The sequence below is a fragment of the Puntigrus tetrazona genome, chromosome 7 (assembly GCF_018831695.1).
Source record: "Puntigrus tetrazona isolate hp1 chromosome 7, ASM1883169v1, whole genome shotgun sequence".
Classification (NCBI taxonomy): domain Eukaryota; kingdom Metazoa; phylum Chordata; class Actinopteri; order Cypriniformes; family Cyprinidae; genus Puntigrus; species Puntigrus tetrazona.
Genome location: NC_056705.1, coordinates 19,699,735 through 19,726,037, shown reverse-complemented (window position 1 = coordinate 19,726,037; position 26,303 = coordinate 19,699,735). Strand labels below are relative to the sequence as shown.

The 26,303-nt window shown below is 39.7% G+C and overlaps 2 protein-coding genes across 9 annotated transcripts in view; both read left to right on the top strand.

Moving 5' to 3' along the window:
* The first annotated feature begins 3,919 nt into the window (after window positions 1-3,919).
* skor1a (SKI family transcriptional corepressor 1a) lies at window positions 3,920-11,179 on the top strand. 8 transcript variants are annotated; one of them, XM_043243576.1, is made up of 9 exons: window positions 3,920-4,132; window positions 5,192-6,893; window positions 7,509-7,599; window positions 7,772-7,864; window positions 7,983-8,051; window positions 8,589-8,663; window positions 8,775-8,838; window positions 9,004-9,069; window positions 9,326-11,179. In XM_043243576.1, the coding sequence occupies exons 2-8, from the start codon at window positions 5,202-5,204 to the stop codon at window positions 9,065-9,067; spliced, it is 2,148 nt and encodes a 715-aa protein (XP_043099511.1). In that variant the 5' UTR covers window positions 3,920-4,132; window positions 5,192-5,201; the 3' UTR covers window positions 9,068-9,069; window positions 9,326-11,179. The 8 variants fall into 8 exon arrangements, with proteins under 8 accessions (XP_043099511.1, XP_043099510.1, XP_043099504.1 ...); XM_043243575.1 differs by having other exon boundaries at window positions 9,323-11,179; XM_043243569.1 differs by having other exon boundaries at window positions 8,764-8,838.
* A 495-nt stretch (window positions 11,180-11,674) lies between these two features.
* The window catches only part of pias1a (protein inhibitor of activated STAT, 1a), a 30,644-nt gene continuing 16,015 nt past the window's right edge, over window positions 11,675-26,303 (top strand). The window contains exons 1-2 of the mRNA XM_043245267.1: window positions 11,675-11,720; window positions 24,136-24,574. Coding sequence (XP_043101202.1) covers window positions 11,697-11,720; window positions 24,136-24,574 — 463 coding nt within the window. The 5' untranslated portion in view covers window positions 11,675-11,696. The remainder of the gene's footprint in view (window positions 11,721-24,135; window positions 24,575-26,303) is intronic.

Genomic DNA, 26,303 nt, shown 5'->3' with positions numbered 1-26,303 from the left:
AAAAAATTCCCCGATGCAAGAGTGCACGGGTACGACCAGGCGTTCTTTGCCTAAATGTATTTACATGTTCCTGTCTGTATTCTAAGACCCGCTTAAGTTATTTATGAGATAAATAATTAAGTATACGGTATTATAAACATACTTCCATCTTCAAAGACGCTATTCGTTTAAAGATATACTCCTCTGGATTAAGTTTAGGCTTATCCCTCAGATGATTAGCATTACATAGTTTACACTTTGTGTGTTTTGAAAGCATGGTATTTGATTACACATAATTCATTAGCGGTCATGGGATGCAGTTTTGGTCCAGTGTTTTCCGAGTGTTGGGGTCCGTACAGGATGACTGCAATGAGGAGGACAGGAATCTGATACGGAGGTCGGAGTCACTCTCCTCTCCACATGAGTGCATATTGAACCGGATCACTGTTAGTGTTCACTTACACAGTCCAACCTTAATGTTTACAATAACACTGTGCATCGGATGTAACATTATGGTGATCAATACAAAAAGCATAATGAATATCCACACACACACACACACATTATATACACATAATGCCTGTGTGTATCTTTTACTTTAGTTGATAAATAGAAAAATAGATGATAATTGCATTTTAGGGTCAAACAACAGTCCAGTCCAGCCGCTTTGCAGGAGGAAGGTCTCATCTGAGCATCAGCCTACGGGCCCCAGCAGCTAAAGGCCCTCAGTCCTCCTCCTTCAGCTGTTGGGGCCCATATACCGGTGCTCTAATGCGACCTTTCTCCTGCAGTCCAGTTTGATTAGCGCGGGGGCCGGACGAGCACTGAAAGACCTGTTCACAGCCATTAGCGAGATTCCTTTATCAATGTCTAGTAATTAAAATGTCACCACTTAATTTTCAGGCCATGGTGAACCTCTTGTAGCAATCTTTTCCTAATAAAAACAGTAATCGAAACGCTATTTTCACTCGAAACAAAAAGGTTGCGGCAGGCGACTCGGGGGTGTCAAGGCGACAGGGATCAATATGAGAGAAGCTGATTGATCTCGCGCTAAAGTGAAATTTATTGGGGTCGCGCTTTATACTGCGCGGATATAACGGTGACTGTAGAACACCGCTTTTCAGCTGATGCGTTTATTAAACCTCTCTTGCTGAATTAGTCTGCCTTTGATTTATGTGCCAATCTTCGCAATGACCTCCAGGACAGCGTCTCGTATTTTTCTAAAACACTGGTTTAAATCTAAAGTGTTTCTTCTTTGTTGTTATCTGAACTTGTTAGTGCGCTAGCTCTCTCAATTGGGCTTCTTAGTGAGATAAAATGATTTGCAAAAAAATTACAGCATTTTATACTTATTTTTGTTACTCGCTTCAACATGCTGTTGTTTAAATAAAAGCGGTTATCTGGAAATCCGCCCACTCAAATAAATATAGGACGTCCCGGTCTTTTGAACATTTTCTTTCTCTAAAACGGCAAGCAGAGGGCATCAGTTCAAACTGTCCTGATAGGTGTCCAGGTCAGATGATGATGGCAGCAGCTTTTTTAAAGTGCCTTAAATATTTGTGGCTGACTCATTCCCATAACTGATTACTATAACCACGTCTGTTTGTTTATCTATTTAGTCTATTCTGTCCGAACTGACAGATTCAAAATAATAATAAAAAAAGAGTACGGTAAATAATTACCGGAAATAAATACCGAAATATTGCAACTTCATGTGCGATGCAACTAATTAAATCCTAAGAACGCGTTTTAATCCTAATTTTATGCAAAATAACATTTACGGTGCACTTTTTTAATGAAGACGTTTTGTTTTCTCCGATTTTTTTTCTTTCATACTCAGCGACTGGCCTATATAAAGTTTCTTTAATTAGTTTACTCGTGCCCGTGTAATATAATAGCTTGTATATTAATGAGCCAATAATGGCATATGTCGTGCTGAAACACAATATTTATCGTATTGATTCAACCGTTATGTAAAAACAATCATTGATTATTTAATAGCATGTCAGGGAGGTTACTAAGCACATCAAGTTTAACATAAAACAACCTGGTCGGCAGCCAAACGGATAGGGATAAATGCATGCAGCCGTTAAATGGCTACAAATTTATTTGCGTTAAAATGATTTCAGTATGTTGCGGTGGTGCATGAACGTGCACACTTTTTTTTTTTTTTACAAGGGGGTAGGCTATTCTTCTCACAGGTTTGCTCGGATGATGATGGCAGGGTGGCTTGTTTAAAGACGGCTGTTCGTGGGAGGATCCAGGCTCGTAGGACACGTGAGCCCCGTCTCCCCGCCATAAACACCAACAATGCTGCATTGAGTCTGACCTCTAAATAATTAACGGGAAAGGAATAATTACAGAATAAAATTGTAATTATTGTTGGGCCAGAACGAGGCTTCTTGGTTGTGAAAGAAGACACGTCCAGGCAGATCTGGTTAAAGTTTCCCTTCCTATTAATATTGAATTAGGTTAAGCCGGTGGCCCTTTGGTCACAGGGCATACCGAGCACCGCTTGACAGATTTTTAAACTTTCCCGTTCGTTTTCGATATAAGCGATAGCTATACTTCATGCTTTTAAATTGTATTTATTTACACTGTATGTAAATGTTTGAAGAGTTCATAATAGCAAGTCGTCAATTTAATCTACTTGAGTCAAGTGGTGCAGCCTGTCCTATAGATAGCCTGTTCACTTAACGCAAAACACAGTTTAGCTCGAAGGCAGTTCTCATGTAATGGCTCTGCTAAGAAGAATCATCCCTCTAAGGCATTTTTTTTGGACATTATTAACTAATTGATTCCGGGTAATTGTTAACATTTTATATAATTAACCACCGTTTAATCGGGTCTGTCGCGGCACCTCAGAGAGCGACGAAAGGTAGCCTAATAAAATAGACGGTGGCTGTGATAATTAAACGGTGCGCAAATACGCGACAAAACTGACAGGCGAACGTGTCGGCTGTTCGAGACGGTTATTTCGGTTGTTTCAAACGGGCTCCGGTGATTTTATCCGACGTCTGTCTTTGTGAACCGGGAGGCTCCGGCACTGAAGCGCGTGACCGGTGAAGCCTGCACACATCGCCAAAACATTTTCTGAGGGAATGACAATTTTCCACTGCCGAGTTTCAGAGTGGACAGCACAACTCTGCCCGCTTCGATATTGATATCTTTACGTCAAGACTTAGTGGGGTTAACTGAAGGTCATTGATCAGGTTTTAAATAGTTAATACGGCCCTATAAGGTTGCACCACTTACCTCAGTCCATTGCTCTGATATATCACTGTTTGTACACACTAGCCGCTCTCACTGGCTGGTGTGTTTAACAAATGTGCATCATTCACCGGGAGACATGTGACGTAAAATGCGATGACCACGAGCCTCTAATAGCCTCTATTTAGACTTCATGGCCTGCGGACGCGTAGCCCAGAGGAAATATCCAGTGCAAATTAATAATGATGTATTGCTTGCTTTCCGGCGTGTCGCTCAAACGTAAACATTAAGTTCTAAAATTCAAAGGACACTCATTCATTCAAAACAATAAGACGCAGGTGTGCGTGATATTAGTGGTTGGATAACAAATAATCAAAATGCACCGTTGTTCATTGTCTCTGTACTGCCTTATTCGTGCGCAATCGCACAAACAGCTAAAACTGCATTTTTGGTGGCATCTTTATTGATATTTGAGTTGATGATCTATCTATCTATCTATCTATCTATCTATCTATCTATCTATCTATCTATCTATCTATCTATCTATCTATCTATCGTACGTAGAAGCCGCTCCATTATAAATTGGCAGTGATCTTTGTTTTGGAGTAGTGGAAGCAAACGGTTAATACCAGAATCGGATTTGATCTCAGTGGGTGTGCCTTCTTATTCTTTTTGGCGTCCCCTCTCTTGAAGTAGATCGCGCACAACCTATTAAGAAGAGGCACGAGCTCCCGGATTGCCATGTGGTCACTCTCCTCGCGCTCCCGTCACCACGCACGAGGGCTGAGTGAAATGGAAACTCTAAAGCTGTTTTGAGAGAAGAGACTCTATAAAGCCTCGGAGTTCTCATCACGCACCACAGACGGACGTTTTGTCCTTGTTTCAGGCCTGTTAATTTGCCGCAAACACGCTCGCTCATCTGACTCCGTTTCCTGATAAAAAGGTAAGTTTCTTTTTATATCCGCAAGTTGGTCAAAATAATAATTAGCACGCGCATTTTCTTCAGTCGACGCGCTTGTTATTGCCAAAATTATTGTAGAAGAAAAGCTAGCCTGTGGCTAATGTTTAAAAACGCGCTGATCCTTTATTACGAAAGGGAATTTATTGCAATCGCTCGATGTAATGTAATATGACAAACCTATAGAATAATCGCGCATCGTAAACAGGTAAGGATTACGTGTACGTGTGGCAAACGAATATATGTAAATATAACAGCTCCCTGCGCGATGTTTTAATTATAAATGATAAGACTTTTATTAACAGATCAAAGTCGAACAACACAGGCTGTGTAATTACACAGAAAGCGGCTTACTGCTTCTTTTCCTTGTTGCTAAGCTCATTGGAGTAGCTAAAAGATTCTTCCCTTCTGCCCCTTTGCGTATTAGAGCCGTAAGAGGCCTTTAAGTAAATCGCTCCGGCTTCTGAGCCGATTTAGAGACATTAAGCAATGATGCAGACCTTCGGGTCAGAGAGTGCGAGCTTTTAAGGATAGCGTCGGAGCCGGCGATGTTATCAAACTGGAAAGCGAGGTATTCATCGCGGATATTAATTACCGGACCTAAAACTGTCATTTAAAACGTGAAGTGTTTAATTTAATATTATGATAACAGTACAGCCCGTAATAGAAAGTTAAAACAAATATTTAAATGATTGTAATTTTTTTTTTTTTTTAAATAGCACTTCTTATCATAGAAAAGTAATTTTAATGAGGATGAAAAATAAATGGGACGGAAAAAAACCAGAAGGAGACAATTAAAACAGAATGACCTTTTTACTGCCTTTTTATTGAAATACTGTTACCTACCTGTATTAACGATAATAAACAATAACACAATTATAATGAAAACCAAGCATCGTTATAATAACTACATAGTAATAATTATTATTATGAGATAGCGCTAAGGCTACACAAAGCACACGTTATTAATTGTAGATCGTCTCTCTCAAAAGTTGAGTTTTTGAATTGGGGTGTAATTTTACATTTCTGACTCGTTCTCCACAGACTTCCAGGAATGGAGTCGATACCCAGTCAGCTTTCCACGGGACGAGATGTTTGCTCTTCCCCCAACTCAAAGCAAGAACTGCAGCCTTACTCTAGCAGCAGCTCGCTGAAGCCAAACCAAGTAAGTGAGACTGTGCTGTACGGAGTGCCCATCGTCTCTTTGGTCATCGACGGTCAGGAGAGACTCTGCCTGGCGCAGATTTCCAACACTTTATTGAAGAACTACAGCTACAACGAAATACACAACAGACGCGTGGCGCTTGGAATTACGTGCGTCCAGTGCACACCGGTGCAGCTGGAGATCCTGAGGCGCGCGGGGGCAATGCCCATCTCCTCGCGCCGCTGCGGCATGATCACCAAACGCGAGGCCGAGCGCCTCTGCAAATCCTTCCTCGGGGCTCACAACCCTCCCAAACTGCCCGAGAATTTTGCATTCGACGTTTCCCACGAGTGCGCCTGGGGCTGCCGGGGAAGCTTCATACCTGCGAGGTACAACAGCTCCAGGGCGAAATGCATCAAGTGCACCTATTGCAATATGTATTTTTCACCCAACAAGTTTATATTTCACTCGCACCGCACGCCTGAGTCGAAATACACCCAGCCGGACGCGGCCAATTTTAATTCATGGAGACGCCATCTAAAACTCACCGACAAAAGTTTGTCAGACGACATCTGTCACGCGTGGGAGGACGTCAAGGCCATGTTTAACGGCGGGAGCCGGAAACGGGCAATGCCGGGGAACGGCTCAGAAATGTCCTCCCCGCTCAAACCGCAGGCCTCCGGAAACATCACGCAGACCGCTTCCCCTGATATTCCTCACAAGACTTTGCGCTGCGACGACGACCGTGGGAACCTTAGCTTGACCAGCGGCGTGCGTAACTACCCGGTCATCCCTGTGCCTAGTAAGAGTTTCGGCATGCTTCAGAAGATCCCGCCACCCATATTCCCGCATCCGTACAGTTTCCCGGCCTTTGGACTGTGTCAAAAGAAGGACGATGGAGTTGGCGAGCAGAATAAGACCGGTGTACCTGGCGTGTTTTGGCCCGGCGCGAAGGACGGCATCTATCCGTCGTTCCCCATGTTCTGGCCTACCGCGGGCAGCCTGCCGCTCTCGTCCTATCAACCAGCGCAACCAAAAACACACACGGAGCTCCTGGGCGGCCGGCAAACCGAAACGGACGTGTCAGAAAGCGAGCGTGGAGGAAACACACCTAGAGACAGCCTGTTCGACAGCGAGCGCTGCTCCAGCTCTCAGTCCCTCAGGAACGACGAGGACAAATCTGGGGACGAGGCCAGGTCAAGTGAGGGTCAGCCCAGCACCCCCAGAAAGCTGAGCTACATTTCTGCGTTTAGACCTGTCGTGAAAGACGCAGAGAGCATAGCCAAGCTCTACGGGAACAGGGACGCGTACAGCGGAGCTCATCCCGGACATCTGTCGCCGGACTTTGTGAGCGAGAGCTCCAGCTACAGATCGGCCTCTCCGTGCGTGGACAGCGGGGAAGAACCGGACGTCGACGTGGAGACTCACAGAATTCCGGAGGACGAGGAGTCTATACAACTTTCCGTGGACGACCGGCAAAGCCCCGTGAGGGAAAGCAGTCCAACTCCGCAGCCGGACGACGACCAGATAGCCACGTTTAGCGACGGGGGCTCTCCAGATCACAAGCAGGTGGCGAAAAAAAACGATGCCATTTCTTACGAAGTGAGTAACATAAAGCCATACTCAAATCTATTACATCTACATCTAGTACTGAAACGTCAAATAAATAGCTCCCTCTAAGTGTCGATTTATTTTGAATCAACAAAATGGCAGACTGAATTAAAGCAGGCATTGTTTAGAATAGCGCTTTCAAATCTAATAGCGCGTAATGACGCGTAATTGAGCCTGTAGCCTCTGCATTCATAGTTTTCTATTTGTGAACAATTCCCAATTTATGTTGTTATGGATACAGATCGTTTATACTCTATTTATTAGTGCAGAACGCTTTAAATAAAAGAAGCCAGCGGCGCGTAATTATAGTAAATTAAATGTTTAGAGTGAACGGTCATTTCTGTCTTCGCCCGAGGGCTATTGGTGCGTTGGTGTAAGGGCTCCCCCGTGGATACTGCGCAAATTATTCTCTTTGTCGGTCCATCTGACCGAATTTACCTTTTAATAAGAGTAATTTGGCTTGATGCTGCCAGATATTCGTAGATCGTTAGAAGAGTATAAACGCAGTCTGTTGTCCGACGCATGGCCGCGTAAGAAAAGATGAAAATTATACATAATTGGGATTGGATTTCCTTTTTTTTTTAAATGCTCGGTTATTTTTTGCAGGTGTACTCACATGAAAAGGAGGGAGCATCTCTTCAGAACACACCGCCTTGTTCGGCCCCTAAACCTCCTCGCTGCGCACCTGAAACAAACGGTAAGACAATTTAACAAACATTTGGGTAAACCAGGACATTGTGATGACGGGGGATGTCCCCAATAATGTCCCCTTTTATGCAGCATATACTTCACCTTTCAGCTTTAATTTCGTTGATTTCGAAGAAATTACAATTCTCAATGCGTGGCCTGCTAACAAGACTTTCTTTTAGATTCACACGCTTCAAACCACAGCCCCACCGACGACGAATGTGAATCACAAAAATCCTGTTCGGATCATATTAGTGTTAGCAAAGAGAGCCCGAGTGAGTAGCAAATACGTTTTGTCCGTTTTTGGTGTGCATTTTTAAAAACGACACTGTATGAAAATAAACGTACTTTAAAACTGAGTGTCTTGTTTTTGTTTTGTTTTTTTTGTGGCAGGCGACGCTACACTGAGAAACAACGATAACAGATTTAATTTCGAGAAAGACATCGAGAATATGGCGAAAGGTAAATATTTCGATATTTCATTGCCTATTTTGAGCGGTGTTATTTACTACACAAATGCGTTAGGGTGTTAAAATAACGACATAATGTGACAGAATACAAATAGAGGCTTTTATAGTTGTTTAAAAACCGACAAGGCGACGTCTGTTTTAAGACAAAGCCCTTTGTGCGCGTCCTTTCTCCGTTTTGCGCGCGTTTAAAAATGCGCGCGATATAAGTGAGAATTGTCCTTGAACTGCAGACGATCCACATTGCCAGGCTCGTTTTCCACACACCCCTCAGGCAACCGTCCTAATTATTTTGCAATGTCATGCTTGAGAACACGGGGACCGTGTGTTTAGCCTTAGTAACCTAAATAGCGCCATTAGACAAGAAAACCAAACAGAGAGTCAAAATACAAAAAAAAAAAAAAAAAATCAGATTTGCTAGGGATAATTTTCTCTAAAAGACCGTAGCTTACTCAAAAGCTATTGGGATATGTGTGGTGATTAAAAGTCACAGTGATATGATAAACGATGTGATTTCTGTGGGTTCCCACAGAGGAGCTCCAAAAGCAGCTCTTGGAGCAAGTGGAGCTAAGAAAAAAACTGGAACGAGAATTTCAAAGTTTGAAAGGTAATTAAGAGATGGATTTGTTCACAACGTGCTTTAAATTTGCTGCGCCGTTTCTTCTATTTATACCTTAAGTTAATAAAATACGTGTTGACTCTAACAGATAATTTTCAGGATCAAATGAAGAGGGAACTGTCTTATCGAGAGGAGATGGTCCAGCAGCTGCAGATCGTTCGAGGTAATGCACGTTTCGCCCTACAGTGAAGAGAAAAAGTAACACTTGCATATTTTCAGATAGATCGTTCAAGAAAATATTAGGTCGCAGGGAATCTGAAACATTTCGTGTTTTTGTGACCCACCCCAAGTGATTTATCAATTGCACTTTTCTTTTTATTTTATTTAGACACATTGTGCAACGAGTTGGATCAGGAGAGAAAGGCTCGTTATGCAATTCAGCAGAAGCTTAAAGGTAATTTAGAGACATGTACTTTTCCTGTTACCTTATTTTAAAAGGATTACGCAAGAAATATGCAAGTGCTACTTTTTTTCAACGAATGAGTGAACTGAAAAAGTGCACGGTAGAGATGATCAGAGAGGAGTTTGAGCTAACCCTCGTTCGCCGGACGGGCGGCAGCATTGCGTGTCACTGTGACAAGTTTTTTTTTTAGCTGTAGGCTTCCCGCGTGCTGTGATTCACGGAACTAAATCAACCTTTTCCCTAGAAGCTCACGACGCTCTTCATCATTTCTCCTGCAAAATGCTCACTCCGCGCCACTGCACAGGGACCTGCACGTTCAAGCCACCCCTCTTACCACCTTAACTTAAAGCGGCATCCCAGGATCCCGGCCACATCTGTAAAACGCCCCTGAAGGAATTCTCCACTTGCGCTCTGTTTGAGAGGTTCACGTTATGCACACCGAACACTGGGGCCTGAGGACTGCTGAATCGCTATCCAACCCAAGTAGGCTATTCACTGGCATTTGAACATTCCACCGCGGATGAAAGTGTCTAGGATTACTTTACGAAAACAGTAAAAACAAGCCAGAGGATGACGAGAAACATTCGAATAATTATGCTGTTACTTGTGTAAATATGTTGATTTTTTTTAAAAAAACAAGACAAATACATAATATGTGGCAATGTGCAATGAACCACTGTATAATGTGAAATTTCATAAACTGGAATTGTTGATTATTATTCTTATTATTTATGTATTTATGTGTTTTTACATGTATTTGTTTTTCTCGAAATGAATTCACTGATGTGCTATCCCAAATTAATTGTGTATCATCAATTTTACGCACTTTAAATTCAACGTTTAAGACCTATTTATCCAAAATTAATCTACCCAAAAATGATTGAAAATCAGCTGTACTTCATATTAACGTACAACAAACATGAGTTTGAACAAGCACTTATTTTATTCCCATATTTTCCAAAAAAAAAAAAAAAAACAATTGAGAAAAGCACAAAAGTTGTTATTCCACATGAAAGTGCTCAAACTAAATGTCATAAGACCTCTGGGGTGTCTCTCTCTCTCTCTCTCTCTCTCTCTCTCTCTCTCTGTCTTTCTCTCTCTCTCTTTTTTCCAAAATAATATTATCTCCTGTTTTATTCTTCAATAAAAGTTCAATTAAAGCCACAAGTACTGACTCATAAATTCAAAGTATCATAAATTCGTCACACAATCTTTCGAACATACTTTCGTTACTTTTAAATGATCTCAGATTAATTGTCTATTAAAACACGAATTCTAAAACTAATAATGAATTATTTATCTTACCTGAAATTCACGCATGGAAAAATAATAACGCCCCGATCGTTTATTTTGCTGTGGGCTGTCCTACGGACAAACAGCCTACACGAAACAGTACTGATTAAAAAAAACATTTTCTCATTAAAATGTACTGATCACTTTTCCACATTTTTCATTTTCTTTTTTAAGAAATAGGTCTAGCCTTTTTTTCTGCTAACACTGCAAACGTCTTCAGTGTTTTATTTAACGATTAGAAAACTATCCCAAAAATAAGTGTCCGCGCCTAATACTGTTGTGAAATACAACACTACCATCTAGTGGTAACAACAGGCATTGCACATTGCCGATGTGCTTATTCAGCGATATATAATGTTCTCTAATTGAGGACAGTGTATTCCATTTGATTATACCCTTATTTAAACATTGTGTGGCATGCACACTCACTCAAGACCTGGCAAAAAGCAGAATACAGCACAAAAATATTTCGTAGCTAATTAGTGATATTTTAACCATGCACTTGTTGTCATTTATAATTCCGAATAGGCAGTAAGTAAAACACCGTATTTTATGCGGTCTATTAAAAATGATTACCCTATGCTTTTTTTTCATGTTACACACTTTATTTATTTAAAACCACTTAAAACGATGACATTTCTACTTCATTCATTCATTTATTTATTTTACCTTGAAACCTAAATTGTGCATGTTTTGGATTTACTTATGTTAAAGTTACATTTCTGTATAAGATCTTCTCCTCTATGTTTTTAGCCGGAAGATACGCCTATGTAAAATGGTCTGTGTTTCGCCTGCACGTCTCCTTATTTAAAATAAAATCTATCTACTTCTTTGGATACTTTAGCAATTTTGTTCCTTTTGTTGGTTTTGAAAGGATGTGGACTGAGTGTAGCTACTTTAATATTTATTTGGATAAATATATACATACATAACTGTAGACGAGTGCCCAACAAATCTAACAATTAAAGAATATTTTTTTTGTTAATTCTGACCCAAAACAACAATAACTTAATAGATTTGAAAACTTTATTGTTTGCATACTAAAATATATAATTTTTGGGAGCTTTAAAAATCCCGGGGAAGTATGCTAAAACCCTAAAATAGGCATAGCCTTCCTATCCATGAATCTCTCAGTCGCGACGCTGTTTTTGGGGGACAGTAACCGTATTAACTTTTCCAATACATACAGGCTTTCGTCTCAAAAACGTAGAGCATCATATTTGGACACTACTGTTTGAAAAACGTGTGAACGGTTACGCCGGCAACGAGCTGCGCGTGCACACCACGTGACCCGATGGCGTCACGCCTGCGCTAGCAGTCACAAGATGGCGGAGAGTGCGGAACTAAAGGTAAAACGCTGCGCTCAATTTCCAGTCGGATAGTGTGCAGGGAGATCTTATTGTACCGTTAGAAGTACGCGTACTACTTATCTGCTGTATTAAGAGGCCTTTATAATGCATTTGACATCTCTTCTCGTGGCTAAAGTTGCACGAGAGATGGTTTTGCAGCGGAGGTGTTGTAGAAAGCTTTCAGCGTGTTATTGTTGATGTAGAGGGAGCTGTCTGACCACCGCTCTCCTCAGGGGAATTACTAACTTTAACTCTTTCTCCCTAAAAACTCACGTTAAGAGTGTCTGCTGAAAATTAGTCTCAGACTCGCGCTGTTTTAAAATGTACTGTTAGTTGACCGCATGTGCGTGTTTTTGATGGTTTGCGTGTGATGTAGTCGCCTGTACTTGTGGATTTGCTAGAAAGCTCCATCGCGTCGCGTGCAGGGCGCGAGCGCTGTTGACGAGCTGTCAATCAAGTGAGAGGAAGTGCACGAGCACCGTCACTCAGATTTCGGCAGATAAAAACTGAACTGATAATTACAGCTGATCGCCAAACTTAAGTCAGATGTCTTCACTTAAACACCGACGGAACATTTAAGTTCTCTAGTCGTTTGTTTCACTACCAGTGCTCATAGTTCTGTTCACAGAAGGATAAAAAAAGCTTTTCTTAAAAAAATAAATAATCAATAATCAATAATTATAAAACATTACATTACTGTTACTTAAAGTGTTCATTTAAAATTGGAGTTAAAATGAAGACAGAATTAGTCACTATTTGCTTATTGTTTTGAGTGGGCAAAAATTGAAAGTGAATGGTGACTGAAGCTATCATGCTGCATCTTTTTTGTTTCACACAAAAAAGTCATACAGTTTGAGCAATATTAATTTTTGTGTAAACTAACCCTGGTTTAATGTAGGATGTTAATAACAGGTGTTGCATGACTGATGCTCTGATTATTAGGGTCTGTGAGCTGGGCTTATAATTGTGTAACACTGGAAAATAACGATCCACAACGTGCTTAAGCATTTTTTTTTAGAAACTATGCATGTCTTTTTTTATTTTATGTTTCTATGGAATTTGAATTATGATAGATAGTCGACAGCCAGTTGCATAAACTTAACCTCTATGTTAAGACAGTTTCTTAAGAACTAGTTTGACCAACTAGCGCTTATCCAAATAATCAGTCTTATATTTAGGATTCAGCTTAGGCTAATCTACATTTTAATGTAACCAAACGTTAAACATTCGGACCAGTTTCAAAGAACAAAATTAGATGATAACTTCAAAGAATAAACCTTTTATGCAACTGGCCCCAGACTGAAAGAAGTTCATACTGTTTTAACTGTCTCCACGTTTTGGATCAGTGTGATGCTCTCTTATTTATTCTCATGCAAAGTTCTTTCATGTCTTTTTGCTTTCCGTAAATGTAGCCCTTTGTTCTTGTTTCACGTTTATTACTCATTTCTTACATACAGACATATTGTTTGCCCTTGTTCTGTGTCTTTGGCTGGTCCACCAGTGCAGAGAGAAAAGCCATAATTAGATTTGGCATCTAACCTGATATTTTACACCACCTCTATTCACTTTGCTTGCAGAAATATTTAATAGTTACTTTAAAGGCAGTAATCAGCCACTGTTCAAAATGTTACTTAAGGCTGGAATAACAGTGAGATTGGCAGAAGGTGTGGGTAGGGCGGATAAGAGAGATAGCCCACATGTTGCTTACTGGACTGATCTGCATCAGTTCAAGAGTTCAGGGGCTTGTGATGTGAAGACTCGTGTGTTCTCGGTAAGAACAATGAACTCGACTACATGCGTATCTTCACTAGAACCTCAGTGCTACGTGAGCTGGCATGTAACAGTATCTAGAAAACACCGGAACGCTATTTTTGATGGAGGGCCCCGTACTGATGAAAGAGTAGAAACGCACCTGATTAAAACATACAGTTTAGTAATGAGTTCCAGAATCTTTAGATAAAAGTGAATCATCAGTAACGCTTCGTTCTGTTGTCGGACACTTCCTCAGGATTAATTTTGTGCTCAGTTTTCTAAACCTTTCCATGCACTGCACTCTAAATGTGGAAGCCATTGTGCACAAATTAAATGACCTCATGAGTGATATGCTAGGTAGGTAGGATATGAGGTAGGTTGTAGCCAGGGGTATGAATTCAGCAGATCGCTGTTGTTGTCCTCCAAAAAACTCCAAAATTTTAAAAAAATAGGCTTGTTTCCCCAACTCTCCTATAGTCAAGTTTTTACCGTTTTCGAATCCATTCAGCCAGTCTCCGGGTCTGGCAGAGCACTTCTAGCTGTAGCTTAGCATAGGTCATTGAATCTGATTAGACCGTTAGCATCTCGCACAAAAAAGCTCGACACTTCTATAGTTACATCATGTGCTAAGACTGACAGAAAATGAAAATTTGCCATTTTCTATGCCGACATGGCTAGGACCTATACTCCTTTGCTGCCTTACCATGGGTGCATCAGGCGCAATGATTTGCAGCTCCTGAAAATAGTCCCCAGCATTTTATTACACCGGATTTAGAGTATAGTTCGTAGACATATTATAACGCTTTTGTCATTTTTGAGAGTGATGCTAACAGTTTACGGTAAGCTGCAGTTAGGAGATCAGCTGAATGGATTTGAAAACTATGTTTAACTCTGCGAGTTGGAAAATTAGCCTATTTCCAAAAATAGTGGAATGTTCCTTATGTTCCATAATTTTAATTACAATAAAATCTGAACTTTATTAATTCCAGAAAGGAAATTTAATTAATGGATCAGATTACTTTTTTATTATTACACCTCTTATTTAATTATACCTCTTTAAATGTTCAGTTGCAGTGATTCCCAGAGGAGCATGGATATTTGTCATATCATATTCATATCTGGTGTTGATTTATATAATAGTGATTAGATAAGAGATGATGTAACCTAAGCGGTTTTTGCAGCATGCGTAAGAGAATTAAATTGTCCTGTTGCTTACCTGCAGGAAAATATCAGTGTAGGTCCAGATGCTTTATTGTAGGGTTGTGGCTGTAAGAAAAAAAAAAATTTGAGTGTACACACGTTCGTAGTTTCATTATTTTGTGCATTTGATGGGATCTATTTTAACGCGCACATGCTTATACTGATGTGCTCATTCCCTCTCTCCGGCTTTAGCCAGCTATCTCTGGCCACACAAATAGCCTCCATCAACTGAGAGGTGATTAAGGTGGGGATTGTGGTTGTGGTTGTGTGTGTGTGTGTGCGCGTGCGTTTGTGTGTTTTATATCTCCCTTCAGCAGATGTTCTCTTACCTGGCTTTAGCTCCTGTACCAATTTCCTGGGCGTTTAGCTCACACCGCACGTTCTCTCACACAATGCAGCACATAACCAAATACCGGAATAAAGGAATTTCTTCCAGAACGCTGTGGAATCATTCTACTGTTCTGGGGTCATTTGCTGCTATTATGTCTTATAAATATGTGTAGTTGGCTCAGCACTCATGCTCTGTTTGGACAAGGACTGTAATCTTAATCATCTATTAAAGTCTCTGTGTCTGCTCTCGGCGTACTTCACACTACATCACAGCATTATAGTCCAATGAGGTTTAGATTTAAAACACAACGAGCTCATTTGGTCAACAAATTAGATTTTACGTTTTTTTAAAGCTGCCAAAAGACAGTGATGCACATCTAGACTGACTGAAGAAAGAGGATGCAGAGAAGCTCTCGTCCTCTCACTCTCTCTCTGTGATTTGTTTGTAATTGAGAGTGTTGTAGGCTTAGTTTTTTTTATATTTCATCAAAAAGCCGTAACTCAATATTTCTGAGAAACACAGGCTTATTTAGTGACATGTCAGACTTTTAGTCAGTTTAAACCACATCCCTCCACAACTGACTGCCAGCTCATATTTAGTTTTTTAATTCAACGGCCACTTTTCAAAGTCCAGTCAACAATTGATTTATAGAGCCAAGTTCGCACCAAGATCCATTTTTGTCTTTTCTGATAATCTGTCATAGTCAGATTTACATTACAATACAGAAAAAAATCTCTTGCCACTTTGATTCATCATGACTTTAAGGGCATGTGTGCATACAAGCTAATCACATAATAAATCGTAAAGTGCACTTATTTATTCCATTCTTAAACTGTCTTCAGTGTTTTGGCATTATATAGTGGTTTTGGAAATGCATTTAGTGATAAATATAATTTAATATGTTTCTCTGTGTGGACACGGGAACAATGATGACTTTCTCTTCCAGGAAATAAGGCTCAAGTGTGCTTTGGTCTCTGGTTTGCTGGTGTTTTGGATTCATGTTATCCTCTGAAGTCTGGTCTGAATTTTTCATTGTTTTTCCCACAGAAAGTCCTTTATAGTCTGGCTGTGTCCAGGCATTAGAGCATGAAGAGATGGGACACCTTAAGATCTGAATGTCTCGGACTCTGTAGGGAGAAAAGTTGTTGTTTGAGATGCAGTTTGAGTGAGATAGGGCCGACTGTTTATAAAGAGATTACACAATGACGCACATGCTCGCATCAGGAAAAGCTTTTTTCGATTTTATTAGTGATTGGTGCCTTTGCACCTGCTTCATCAACACATATTTGAAAGATTGCCAGGTGGGTTCAGAAAGCTGTCGTATTCTTGGTTTAACATGTTTGCCTATTTTTGAGCTTGCAAGTGGTAAGTGATTAAAGGAAAGCCCCCTCTCTGGCAAACGTTCCAAGGCCACCAGCTCCATTCTGCTGTTAGAAACGAATTATTTGAAAGTGTTTAAATCCAAACTGATGACTGATGTATTAAACGGGCTGATTTTATTGACTAGGCATGTCATGATATCAAAATCTGAAGATAAGGTAATATCTCAGTATAAAGTAGAAAAGGTATTATGTATAATATCAATTACCATGTTTTAAATATGGAAAAAAAGTAATATTTTGTACATTTTACAATTCAGTTATTCTATGTAATTTACTTTGAGAATTGAAAATGAACCCATGTTCATAAAAAGAAAATTTAAGTCACAAAGTCAGTGAATTAACTTGTAACTAAACCTTGTATTTGTTGTATACTGTCTCGGTCTAGTTTTAGGAAGCAAAATTAATTAGAATAAAATAATGAATTATATCAAAAACTTCATATTATTGTTATTCATATGTCAGAAATGGACATGTATTGTAAAACAGTTGCACTGTAAAATAAATGAAAATTTCATAGGTATATTATTTCTGATTTATGGAAACTACTGAAATATCTTTCCTTATTTCTACACTTGAAAGATAATTTGGACTGCAGCAACATTAACCATTTAAACCACTAGCTGTCAGTGATTCATATTACACTTTTAAAGAGATAATTCACCCAAAAATGAAAATTCTGTCATTAATTATATATATATTATATATATATATACACACAAATTAAGATATTTTTGATGGAATCTGAGATCTCTCTGACCCTCCATAGACAGATAGGGTACTATCACGATCAACGGACAGAAACATACGAGGACATAGGTAAAAGAGTCCATGTGACATCAACGGTTCAACAGAAATTTACGAAGTTAACATGCTTACAAAAATGCGTCTCACCACAAATCTACTGTAATCATCTGCTATGAAAATAAAACATAACTCGTGGCTGTTGCATTCCCAGACATGTGATAAACTCGCAGCAAATGCTACGAAGACATTCAGAGCCGTTCTGAGGCGCGGAAAATACCGGATCACAAGCGGCTTGCCTGAACAGACTTGAAGAAATTGTCATGTTGTGTTTTTGGTTTTAATTTGATTGACACATACTGTGCCAAAACATAATAGTTGCCTGAAACACAAGTTTAAAGATCTTTCATGTTACAATAAGAAGTATTTTATAAAGTACATTTTCATTTTGTCATGTGACCATGATGATATCGAGGCGGTTTTTCTATGGCGATATCACAGCATTCATATAGCCTTACCTTTTCATTTTTGTTGATACACATTATACTGACTCCAAGCTTTTGAATGGAATAGTGAATGATAAAAAAGGCTTCAGATCAGTTCTGATCTTTCGATCTTTCTGTTCATCAATGAATCCTGAAAAAAAAAATTAAAAACTGTTTTAAATATTGATGATCAGCAAATCAGAATATTAGAGCACACGAAACTGAAGTAATGATGCTGAAAATTCAGCTCCAATCACATTTTTAAATAGTAACATTTTTAAATATTTATTTATTTATTTATTTATTTATTTATTTATTTATTCTGTACTTTGGACCAAATAAATGCAGCAGGACATTGTACTGTTTAAAATTTTTTGACTGGTGGCGTAGAATGATTATTCTTATAGAATAAGGAAATGTGTTTCAGCCAGAAAGAAATGGTATAAAAGTGCTGCAGACAACAACAAAAACCAAAAAATGTTGCTGGAGAGAGGCTTATTGAAAATGCAGATTCATTCTCTGCCAGTAGGAGGCGATAAGTGTTAAAACTAGTGGTTTCTTCAGTAATCAAATCAGCGCCGCTCTTGAACGCTGCTTTATGAGATAAAAAATTAAAATGTCTTTGAAACTTTTCTAAAGACAGTTGGTTCCTTCAGATATACACTCATATAAATCCCCAGGTAAATTCTGATTTTGAAACGCGCAGTGCAATGCCACAAACAAATCAATGTATGGGAATCAATATCTACAGTATCAGAATTGTGTTTCAAATGCATTTCACCGTTACTGAACATAATTGTATCGCAATACATATTGATATTGAATTATTGTCCAGACCTACTCTAATGTAATTGTTAACTACTTTGTTTGTTACATTCAATGTATAATTACTCTTCTGAACTAGTTCTCTTTACTCTGTACCCTAATAAACAGCTCTTGAAAATTAATTAGTATATTAAGTTTATAGACTCCTTGTCATTTTTAATTTGAAAACATTACAGTCAGTTTAATTTGACCTATTGTTAATATTGTAGCTGCTGCTGCTGAAAAAAAAAAGTTTTTATTTTTGTCATATAAAGACTAAATACAAAAGTAAAATATTAATATTTTCAGTTGTAAAATATCAGCATTGCTCGATCTCCAGTACAATTGGCCTCTGGACTCTGTGGTGATCTCTGAAAGACGAATGTGTAATTCGTAATGTGATAAAATGCTAAAACAGAACACCTTCCTTTTGAAACAAAACAGCACCTGTTCATCGTATTTTGGGTTTATTTGGTCTGTACGCGTTTAGTCACTTTTCCCTTCTTTTGTGAATGAGCTCCATTGAGCAGTACAACATTTTTTAGTAGATAGTTGAGTGGCTCTGCTGAGGACTTTGCTATTTACTGCTGTCATATCTGAAGCCTTTAGATCATGCTATGATAGTATGGTTACATGCATGTGTGTGTGTGTGTGTGTGTGTGTGTGCGCACGCTCACCGCTGGAGCTGTGTTGGTGAAACACAAAGCACTGAGGTATGTGAGTGTTGATCTTCCGCCAGTGAGCTGCAGGGCTGGAGATGGTGGGGAAGGGGTGGATGGGAGAGAGAGAGAGAGAGAGAGAGAGAGAGAGAGAGAGTTGGAGGAAAAGCTGGCACACTAATTGTGTTCTGGGCTCTTAGCTAGAGAAAAAGAGTGTGTGCATGCAAGTAAAATTGGGAGTAGGTGTGTGTGTGTTTGTGACCCTTCAACTGTTTGTTGGCTCTCAGTCGCAGCATCACACAGACAGGCATGTGAAAAGATGGAGGGATTCTGTCACTGAATCATTTTTATCCTCTGAAATTACACTTCAAGAAAGGTAATCTTCATCACAGACTCGTGAGCACCTGAGCCCCAAAGACAGAACGCAAACGCACCTACACAAATGCTTCAATTAACACGCCTTACACCTGAGCCTGGAGAACAATTCTCTGTTTCAGCAGTGGAGAAACACACCAACACCTTCAGGTTTTGTGCTGGTGCATTTTTTGTTCTCCTTTCTGTTTTTAATAAGTAAAAATCTCCATGACCTTGAAGAATATTTGGCTCGATCACCCGCATCAGGTCATATTAGAGCATGTACCTGGCACAGATTTACCCCGAACAGCAGGAGTCAAAACACACACACATATACGTTTATGTATGCTGCAAAAAGAAAAAGAAATGTTTTGAATGTTTTTCAGAAGAAATGAGAAGTACTATTCCTTTCTTTTGCCCGACCCATAAATTTGCATTAGATAAGTAAATAATTTAGTTTTACTTGTATGCCGAGCAGTCATAACCTTTGTGCTGTTTAGTTGGGTGTATTCATCATTACACAGACCTCCACTAATGTGCACCTGTTTAATAAGCCTTTCACTAGATGGTCAGATTCCAGCTGCGTTCTGATTCAAAGGCTCCTCACACAGTCTTCGTTGCTCCTTACACACTGAGCAGGGGATTTGAGTAGAAGTTCATTTTGAAGTACATCAACCTCAGACAACACATGAGTCACATGGATTGGATTATTATGCTTTTATGTTTATGAAAATATTTGTATGTATTATTCATATAAACTTTCTCTTTGTATTTGTCAACCTAGGAGCTTTACATTACAAAAAAGTGCTTTTTTAATCTTTATTCTACTTTAAATTTGAAATATATATAAAAAGATTTTTTGTAATAATATTTCATAATATTACTATTTCTACAGTATTGTTGACCGAATAAAAGCAGCCTTGTTGAGTATGAGAGACTTCTTTAAAAAAGACCCCAACGTTTTGAATGATAGTGTGTCTTACAGTAATGATGATGATATTAAATGCTGTATAAGGAAATACAGCGCTTCAGTGAAATAGCCTAATGTGAAGCACATTTTTGCATTAATTATTTCCGGACTATGATGATGTAGTGCCTCACCATGCATGCTTTCTATGATTTGAAATTTTCATGAAATGGCGAGATGCCCTGTTAAGTCCACTTTACGGGGCCACATCAGGTGATTGGAATGGTGCGTGCTTGGAAGAACGAGCTAGCTTTGCAAACATTTTTAGCACTCTGCCTATTCATAGCGGTTTATTTTATTTGAATAAAGCCGGCTGACTCCGCGGACACCAGGTACACCTCTGCGTTTCTCCTCTCTGTGGGTTTTAGAGTGGTGTTGCTGTTGAACCACTTTGAAACTCGTATGACACAGTGTCGTGCAGGAAAACCTCAGCAGGGTGGCCGTATCTGACGTTGACACCGGCGCAACTAAGACCTTTACTTTCCGACATCTGGGATTTGATGCGTGTGAAATTGTGCTGTATTAGTTGGTTAGAAATGGCTTTGGGATAAAACATTGGAACCTCTGGGCTGTTATGAGGGAGAGGGGGTTGAGTGTAGGAGGGAGGTATGTGGGCGGTTGCCTTCAGTGAGAAAAGTCAGAGGAATAACATTCATCTGAACATAACATGCAGGTATACTCTTGAGCTTAAACAAAGTTGTTTGGCGAATACTATATTTTAAGCTTGTTTTTATCTCGATTTTCAAGGCTTAATACTGGAACTGTCAAGTGGTGCTGAATTATATGGAGGGTCTTAAAAGTGTCTCAAAATGCTCATTTTAAAAGCTTTGTTCTTATATGTCATCTATACAGGACTTTTCCAACAATGCTGAGGATTGTCTGAGCTGATGTGACGGCAGGGCTTGTACGCACATGACCTCCGGTTCAAACTACATTAAAATGTTAAATATATGTGTTAAACGTCCTGCTGTCTGTTTATGTACGCGTCAGTTTCAGGTTCAGTGTGGTTCTGTAAAATGCTTCACAGTGCGTCACAGTGCCTCACACCCTATGATATCCAATTCCTGGAATGTAATTTAACCACGGCTAACTCCTTTATTATGATTAAACCTGATTTTTTTTTGTTTTTTTTCAGTACTCTCATTATTTGATTGATAAAACAAGCCACTATTTGACACCCTGTGAAAAAGCGAGTGTGTCTCGGAGAGAGAACTGACAGACATGTGAAGTATTTGACAGATGCGGTGTGCGTGCTCATGGTCAGGAGCCTCCATCTCTCCTTCTCTTTTTTTCTGCTTTCAGTCGAGCTGTTCAGACTCATAAGCTCAATCATACATCTCTCATTCTGTTTCGTGCACGTGCACACACACACACACACACACACACACATCCATCTCTCTCTCCAGTGCTGTGTGAATATCCTGTGCTGTCAGTGTGTTGTTGTGTGAGACGTTCCTGACTAGTCTGCAATATTTCACCTGCTTTTTTACCCTTTGTTCTGAGTGTGTTCACCAGACCCAATGATTTGTCCGTAAATGAATGTCTGCATCTCTTTTTAGTTTGAATTTCTCCATCCCTTCACCTGAACAGCGTAATTATTGATTGTCATTTCTGCATTCTTTCAGACAATTATTGAAATATGATGGATCAGTAAGTGAATTAATGATGGATTGGATTGCTATTGGTCATTATAGGGGCAAATTAGAGTACTTCTTGTAAGCTGCAGTCAAGGCACCTTTGTCGGCAGACTCTGCTTTCAAACAGCATTATGCCTGCTGAGTATTTTTACTGGAGCCGTCTCTATGTGTATGTGCGTGCGTGTGCGTGTGTGTGTTCAATTTCATTTGTTTTGGAAGCCGAGCAGCTCATGTCTCTGCCCTTCCCCCATCTCTCTCTCTCTCTCTCTCTCTCTCTCTCTCTCTCTCTCTCTCTCTCTCTCTCTCTCTCTCTCTCTCTCTCTCTCTCTCTCTCTCTCATGCCCACTGTCATTCTCTCTTTTTTTTTTTCCTGAACCAACCTCTCTGCTCTCCTCTCCTCATTTTAAAGCAGAAATGCATCATGTGTTTTATTCAGGAATGTCTGGCAGGCTCCTGGATGTAAGAGCATCTGCTCTGATTTGTTCTTGTTTGCAGCATTGAGTTGTTAATCAGTGCATTGTTAGCTTTTTTATTATCTGGTTAATTCTAAACTAATATCTTGTCCAAAGGAGAAGTTAATATAAACTGTACGTATTTACAAATGAAAGAATACAAAGAAACATTATTTATGAATATAGCAGGTTCCGAGTTTAAATGGTTAAATGGATCGTTCTACTCAAAATTCTAATTCTGAATTCTTAATCATTCACTCACCCTCATGGCATCCCAAGCCTGTCTAACTTTTTTTGTTTGAAACACATTTTGAGACATATTTTGATACCTGCATATTGTGAAAGCCAGTGAAGTCTGAAAACATTGGGCACTATTGACTGACATTGTATAGACAGATAAGGGAACATTTTTAACTCAACTGGCCATCCCAGCACGTTTTAAATAGCAGGACAGCAGCACCCACTGCACATTATATAGCACGTAATAGATGCCTTCATACGATTTAAAAACATACACTTACATTATTTTGGATCTTTTTATGTTATTGTAAGTATTTGTAAATTGTGCACTGTCAATGGAAAGATTCTTTATAATTTGGCACTAAGAAGTGCTGCAGGCTTTTTTTATGTGGTTTTTGTCACTTTTTTTAAAATTAAAAACAACATTTACTTTTACAAGCCGTCATGCATTTGCATGCATGCAGCAGAAGGTTTAGAAGTAAAAAGGAATAGTTGGCCCCTCAAATAATTCAGTTATTTTGCTCACCCTCATGTCGTTCTGAACCTGTATAAGTCTTCCTTTTTATGATGAACATGAAAGAAGATATTTTGAAGAATGCTGGTAATCAAACAGTCATATAGGGGTTTAATAGCGATCATAGTCAATAGGGGTCTAACAACCAAACTATTTCTTTGACCTTCCATATACTGTTTATCCACAGTGTTTTTAACAGTTTTCTTTTATGAAGTCTGCACTTGCTGCATCTTCAATATTAAGACCACTTCTGGGAACTTTCATGGATGCCCTCTGTATTTGCGTTCTTGAGTATTGGAATCGAACATACTACAAAAACACAAGGATGCAAGATCGCATAAGAACACATACAGAAAATTGACCAAATTGTTAATTTTTTTGGTGAACCATCTCTTTAATCTTACCAGGAAACACATCAATCAAACTGGACAGCATGTGTTCATTTGCTGTCCTGGAGAAGAATGGTTTATTATTAAGAATGTTGGTGTGTACATTGCCCGTCTTTGCTCTGCATTGTTTGCCCTCTTCTGTTTGGTTTTTCCGTCTCGTTTTCAAGCCTTTGGAATGTGACACTTCCGTTGTGTTTGTGTGTGTTTGGGGCTGCTCCTGCATATTTCATAGCTTAGACCATTACTGAACTATCCTAGCCTGAGGGAAGCGCGTGTGTGAGAGATGTGTTTGTATTTGAGTGTGTGCCTTCAAACGTGTGTATCAGCGTCTGAGCTGCGAGTGTGTGTGTGTGTGTGTGTGTGTGTGTGTGTATGCATGTTTGCCCAGTAAACAGTTTGGCCTATGCAAATGAAGTGCGTTTGGCGCTGGAAGTGTGATGTTGTCATGGAGTTGGCTCAGAATGTGCGTGTTAATTTCTACCGCTCTCGTTCTTTCCTTCTCCTATAGCAAATGGTGATGAGCCTGCGGGTGTCAGAGCTGCAGGTTCTTCTGGGCTACGCGGGCAGAAACAAACATGGACGAAAGCACGAGCTCCTGACTAAAGCCTTACACCTCCTCAAAGCCGGCTGCAGCCCTGCCGTCCAGATGAAGATCAAAGAGCTCTACAGACGACGCTTCCCCACCAAACTGGTGTCCCCAGCAGAACTGGCCCTGCCTGGAGTCCACCCCGCCGCCGCCTCCTTGCCCCCCGGCCTCACACAGTTGGGATTTGATGGGCACGGAGCGCCCCCATCCCCTCTGCTCCCCATCTCTCTCCTCGGGCCCAAACACGAGCTGGGCCTGCCCCACCTCCCCACGAACCTGCACCCCGTACACCCCGATGTCAAACTGCAACGGCTGCCCTTCTACGACGTACTGGACGAGCTCATTAAGCCCACGAGTCTCGGTGAGTTTCTGAGATTCTAAGCAGTGAGTGTGTTTGTTTGTACACATTTTTAGAAGAGCGTGTATCTGTAGATCTGTGTGATGCACGGCAGCCGTAGAGATGAGCGGACCCGTTTTTCCCTACATTAGCATTTTAATGGTGTTGGCTGGTTTGGCATCAGCATGTTCGTTTGCCTGAGGAGTGTTGTTCAAATAGACTGCCAATCCCTACAACCAACCACAGTCTCTCTCTCTTTTCCTAAACCGTCTCTCTCACGCTCATTTGCATACAGTGTTAAAATCATGAGTACACACACTGTGGCACCAGACACCGTTGGAACACTCGCACAGAATTTTCTAGAGCACACATTGCAGTGGTCCTAACAGCCAGAGTCCAAAATTAACTTGTGAAAATGTATCTATTTACAGTTGTAGTCTGAATTTTACATACGCTTTACAGTGTCTGCAAAATGTTAATTAGTTTATCAAAACAAGCAGGATCATGTAAAATGCATGTTATTTTTTATTTAGTACTGACCTGTATTTCAAAAAGACTTAAAATAATCCACAAATAGTTGAATTCATTAAAATGACCCCATTCAAAAGATTACGGACATTTGATTTTTAATACTGTATTGTTATCTTCATGATCGCAGCTCTTTTATTTGGTTTTTCAGCATCTTTTGCATATTTGAACCCTTTCCAAACAATAAATATGGTTTTGAGGTCCATCGTTTCACAACTGTTCAGGACAAATAAGGGACATTAAATATGCAACAATGGTTTTCTTCCAGCATCACAAACGTCTGCTGAGACTGCACCTTGATGTATATTTGCTTTGGTAGCTTTGTTTCAAGAATGTCTTGCCACTATTCTGAAAAGTGGTGTAAAAGAATAAAAACTTCTGGTTTCAGAGCTATTTGTAACGATAAATCTTCAATTAAGGTGAAAGTTGCTAGAAGACATGTGACAGTCATTAAGCTTTTCTTTCGCTGAATCACTAGTGTTGCTCACTTCAGCACTTTTCGACTGTTCCTTTTGTTCCTCAGGAATAAGTTCTGAACAACAGCATACTTGCATAAGATAAGCATACTCATACTCAGATGAGTTCCAGACTGTGCTAGAGCACTCACTGCAAAAAGATTTTTAGAACCAGGTTATAGTAACAGCCTGCATATAGTGGCATGATTCTGTTGCAGCAAACAAACACTCATCTACTTCACTCTTAAATGCACAAACCTATTAAGCTTTCACCCTAAAAATGCATCCACCCCACAGCTCATGTATAAAATATCAGCCTGCTGATAGATAGACTTTTCAGGGTGTGTTGTGATAAAACATCTCAAGTCAGAGGAAAATGTCTGCTCTGGAGATTTCTTTAAGATGGAAGAACGTGTATAGTGTGTTTCTGACTGTGTGTATTTCAGCTTTGGCAAAGTAGCTATACTCAAGCTCTTACAACTTTTCAATTTAATGCTTTAGGTTATAATTAAATTGTTCATGCCCAATACGACGTTACTGTTAATATAGCCTTTTTTGCTTTCTTTCACTTCCTGTTTTTTAAAAGGCATTTGGCATTTGATTTTTGAATCAAACTCAATACATTTAAAAGGATAACTCCAGAGTCGTGTTTTCAGTGGCGTAAATACGTGCTTGGATCACACACCAACTGAAACTTTTCGCAGTTTGTTTCACAGTTGTATAGGTTTTGAAAGGTGATATGCAACTCAATCCCTGCAGTAGTAGCGTGA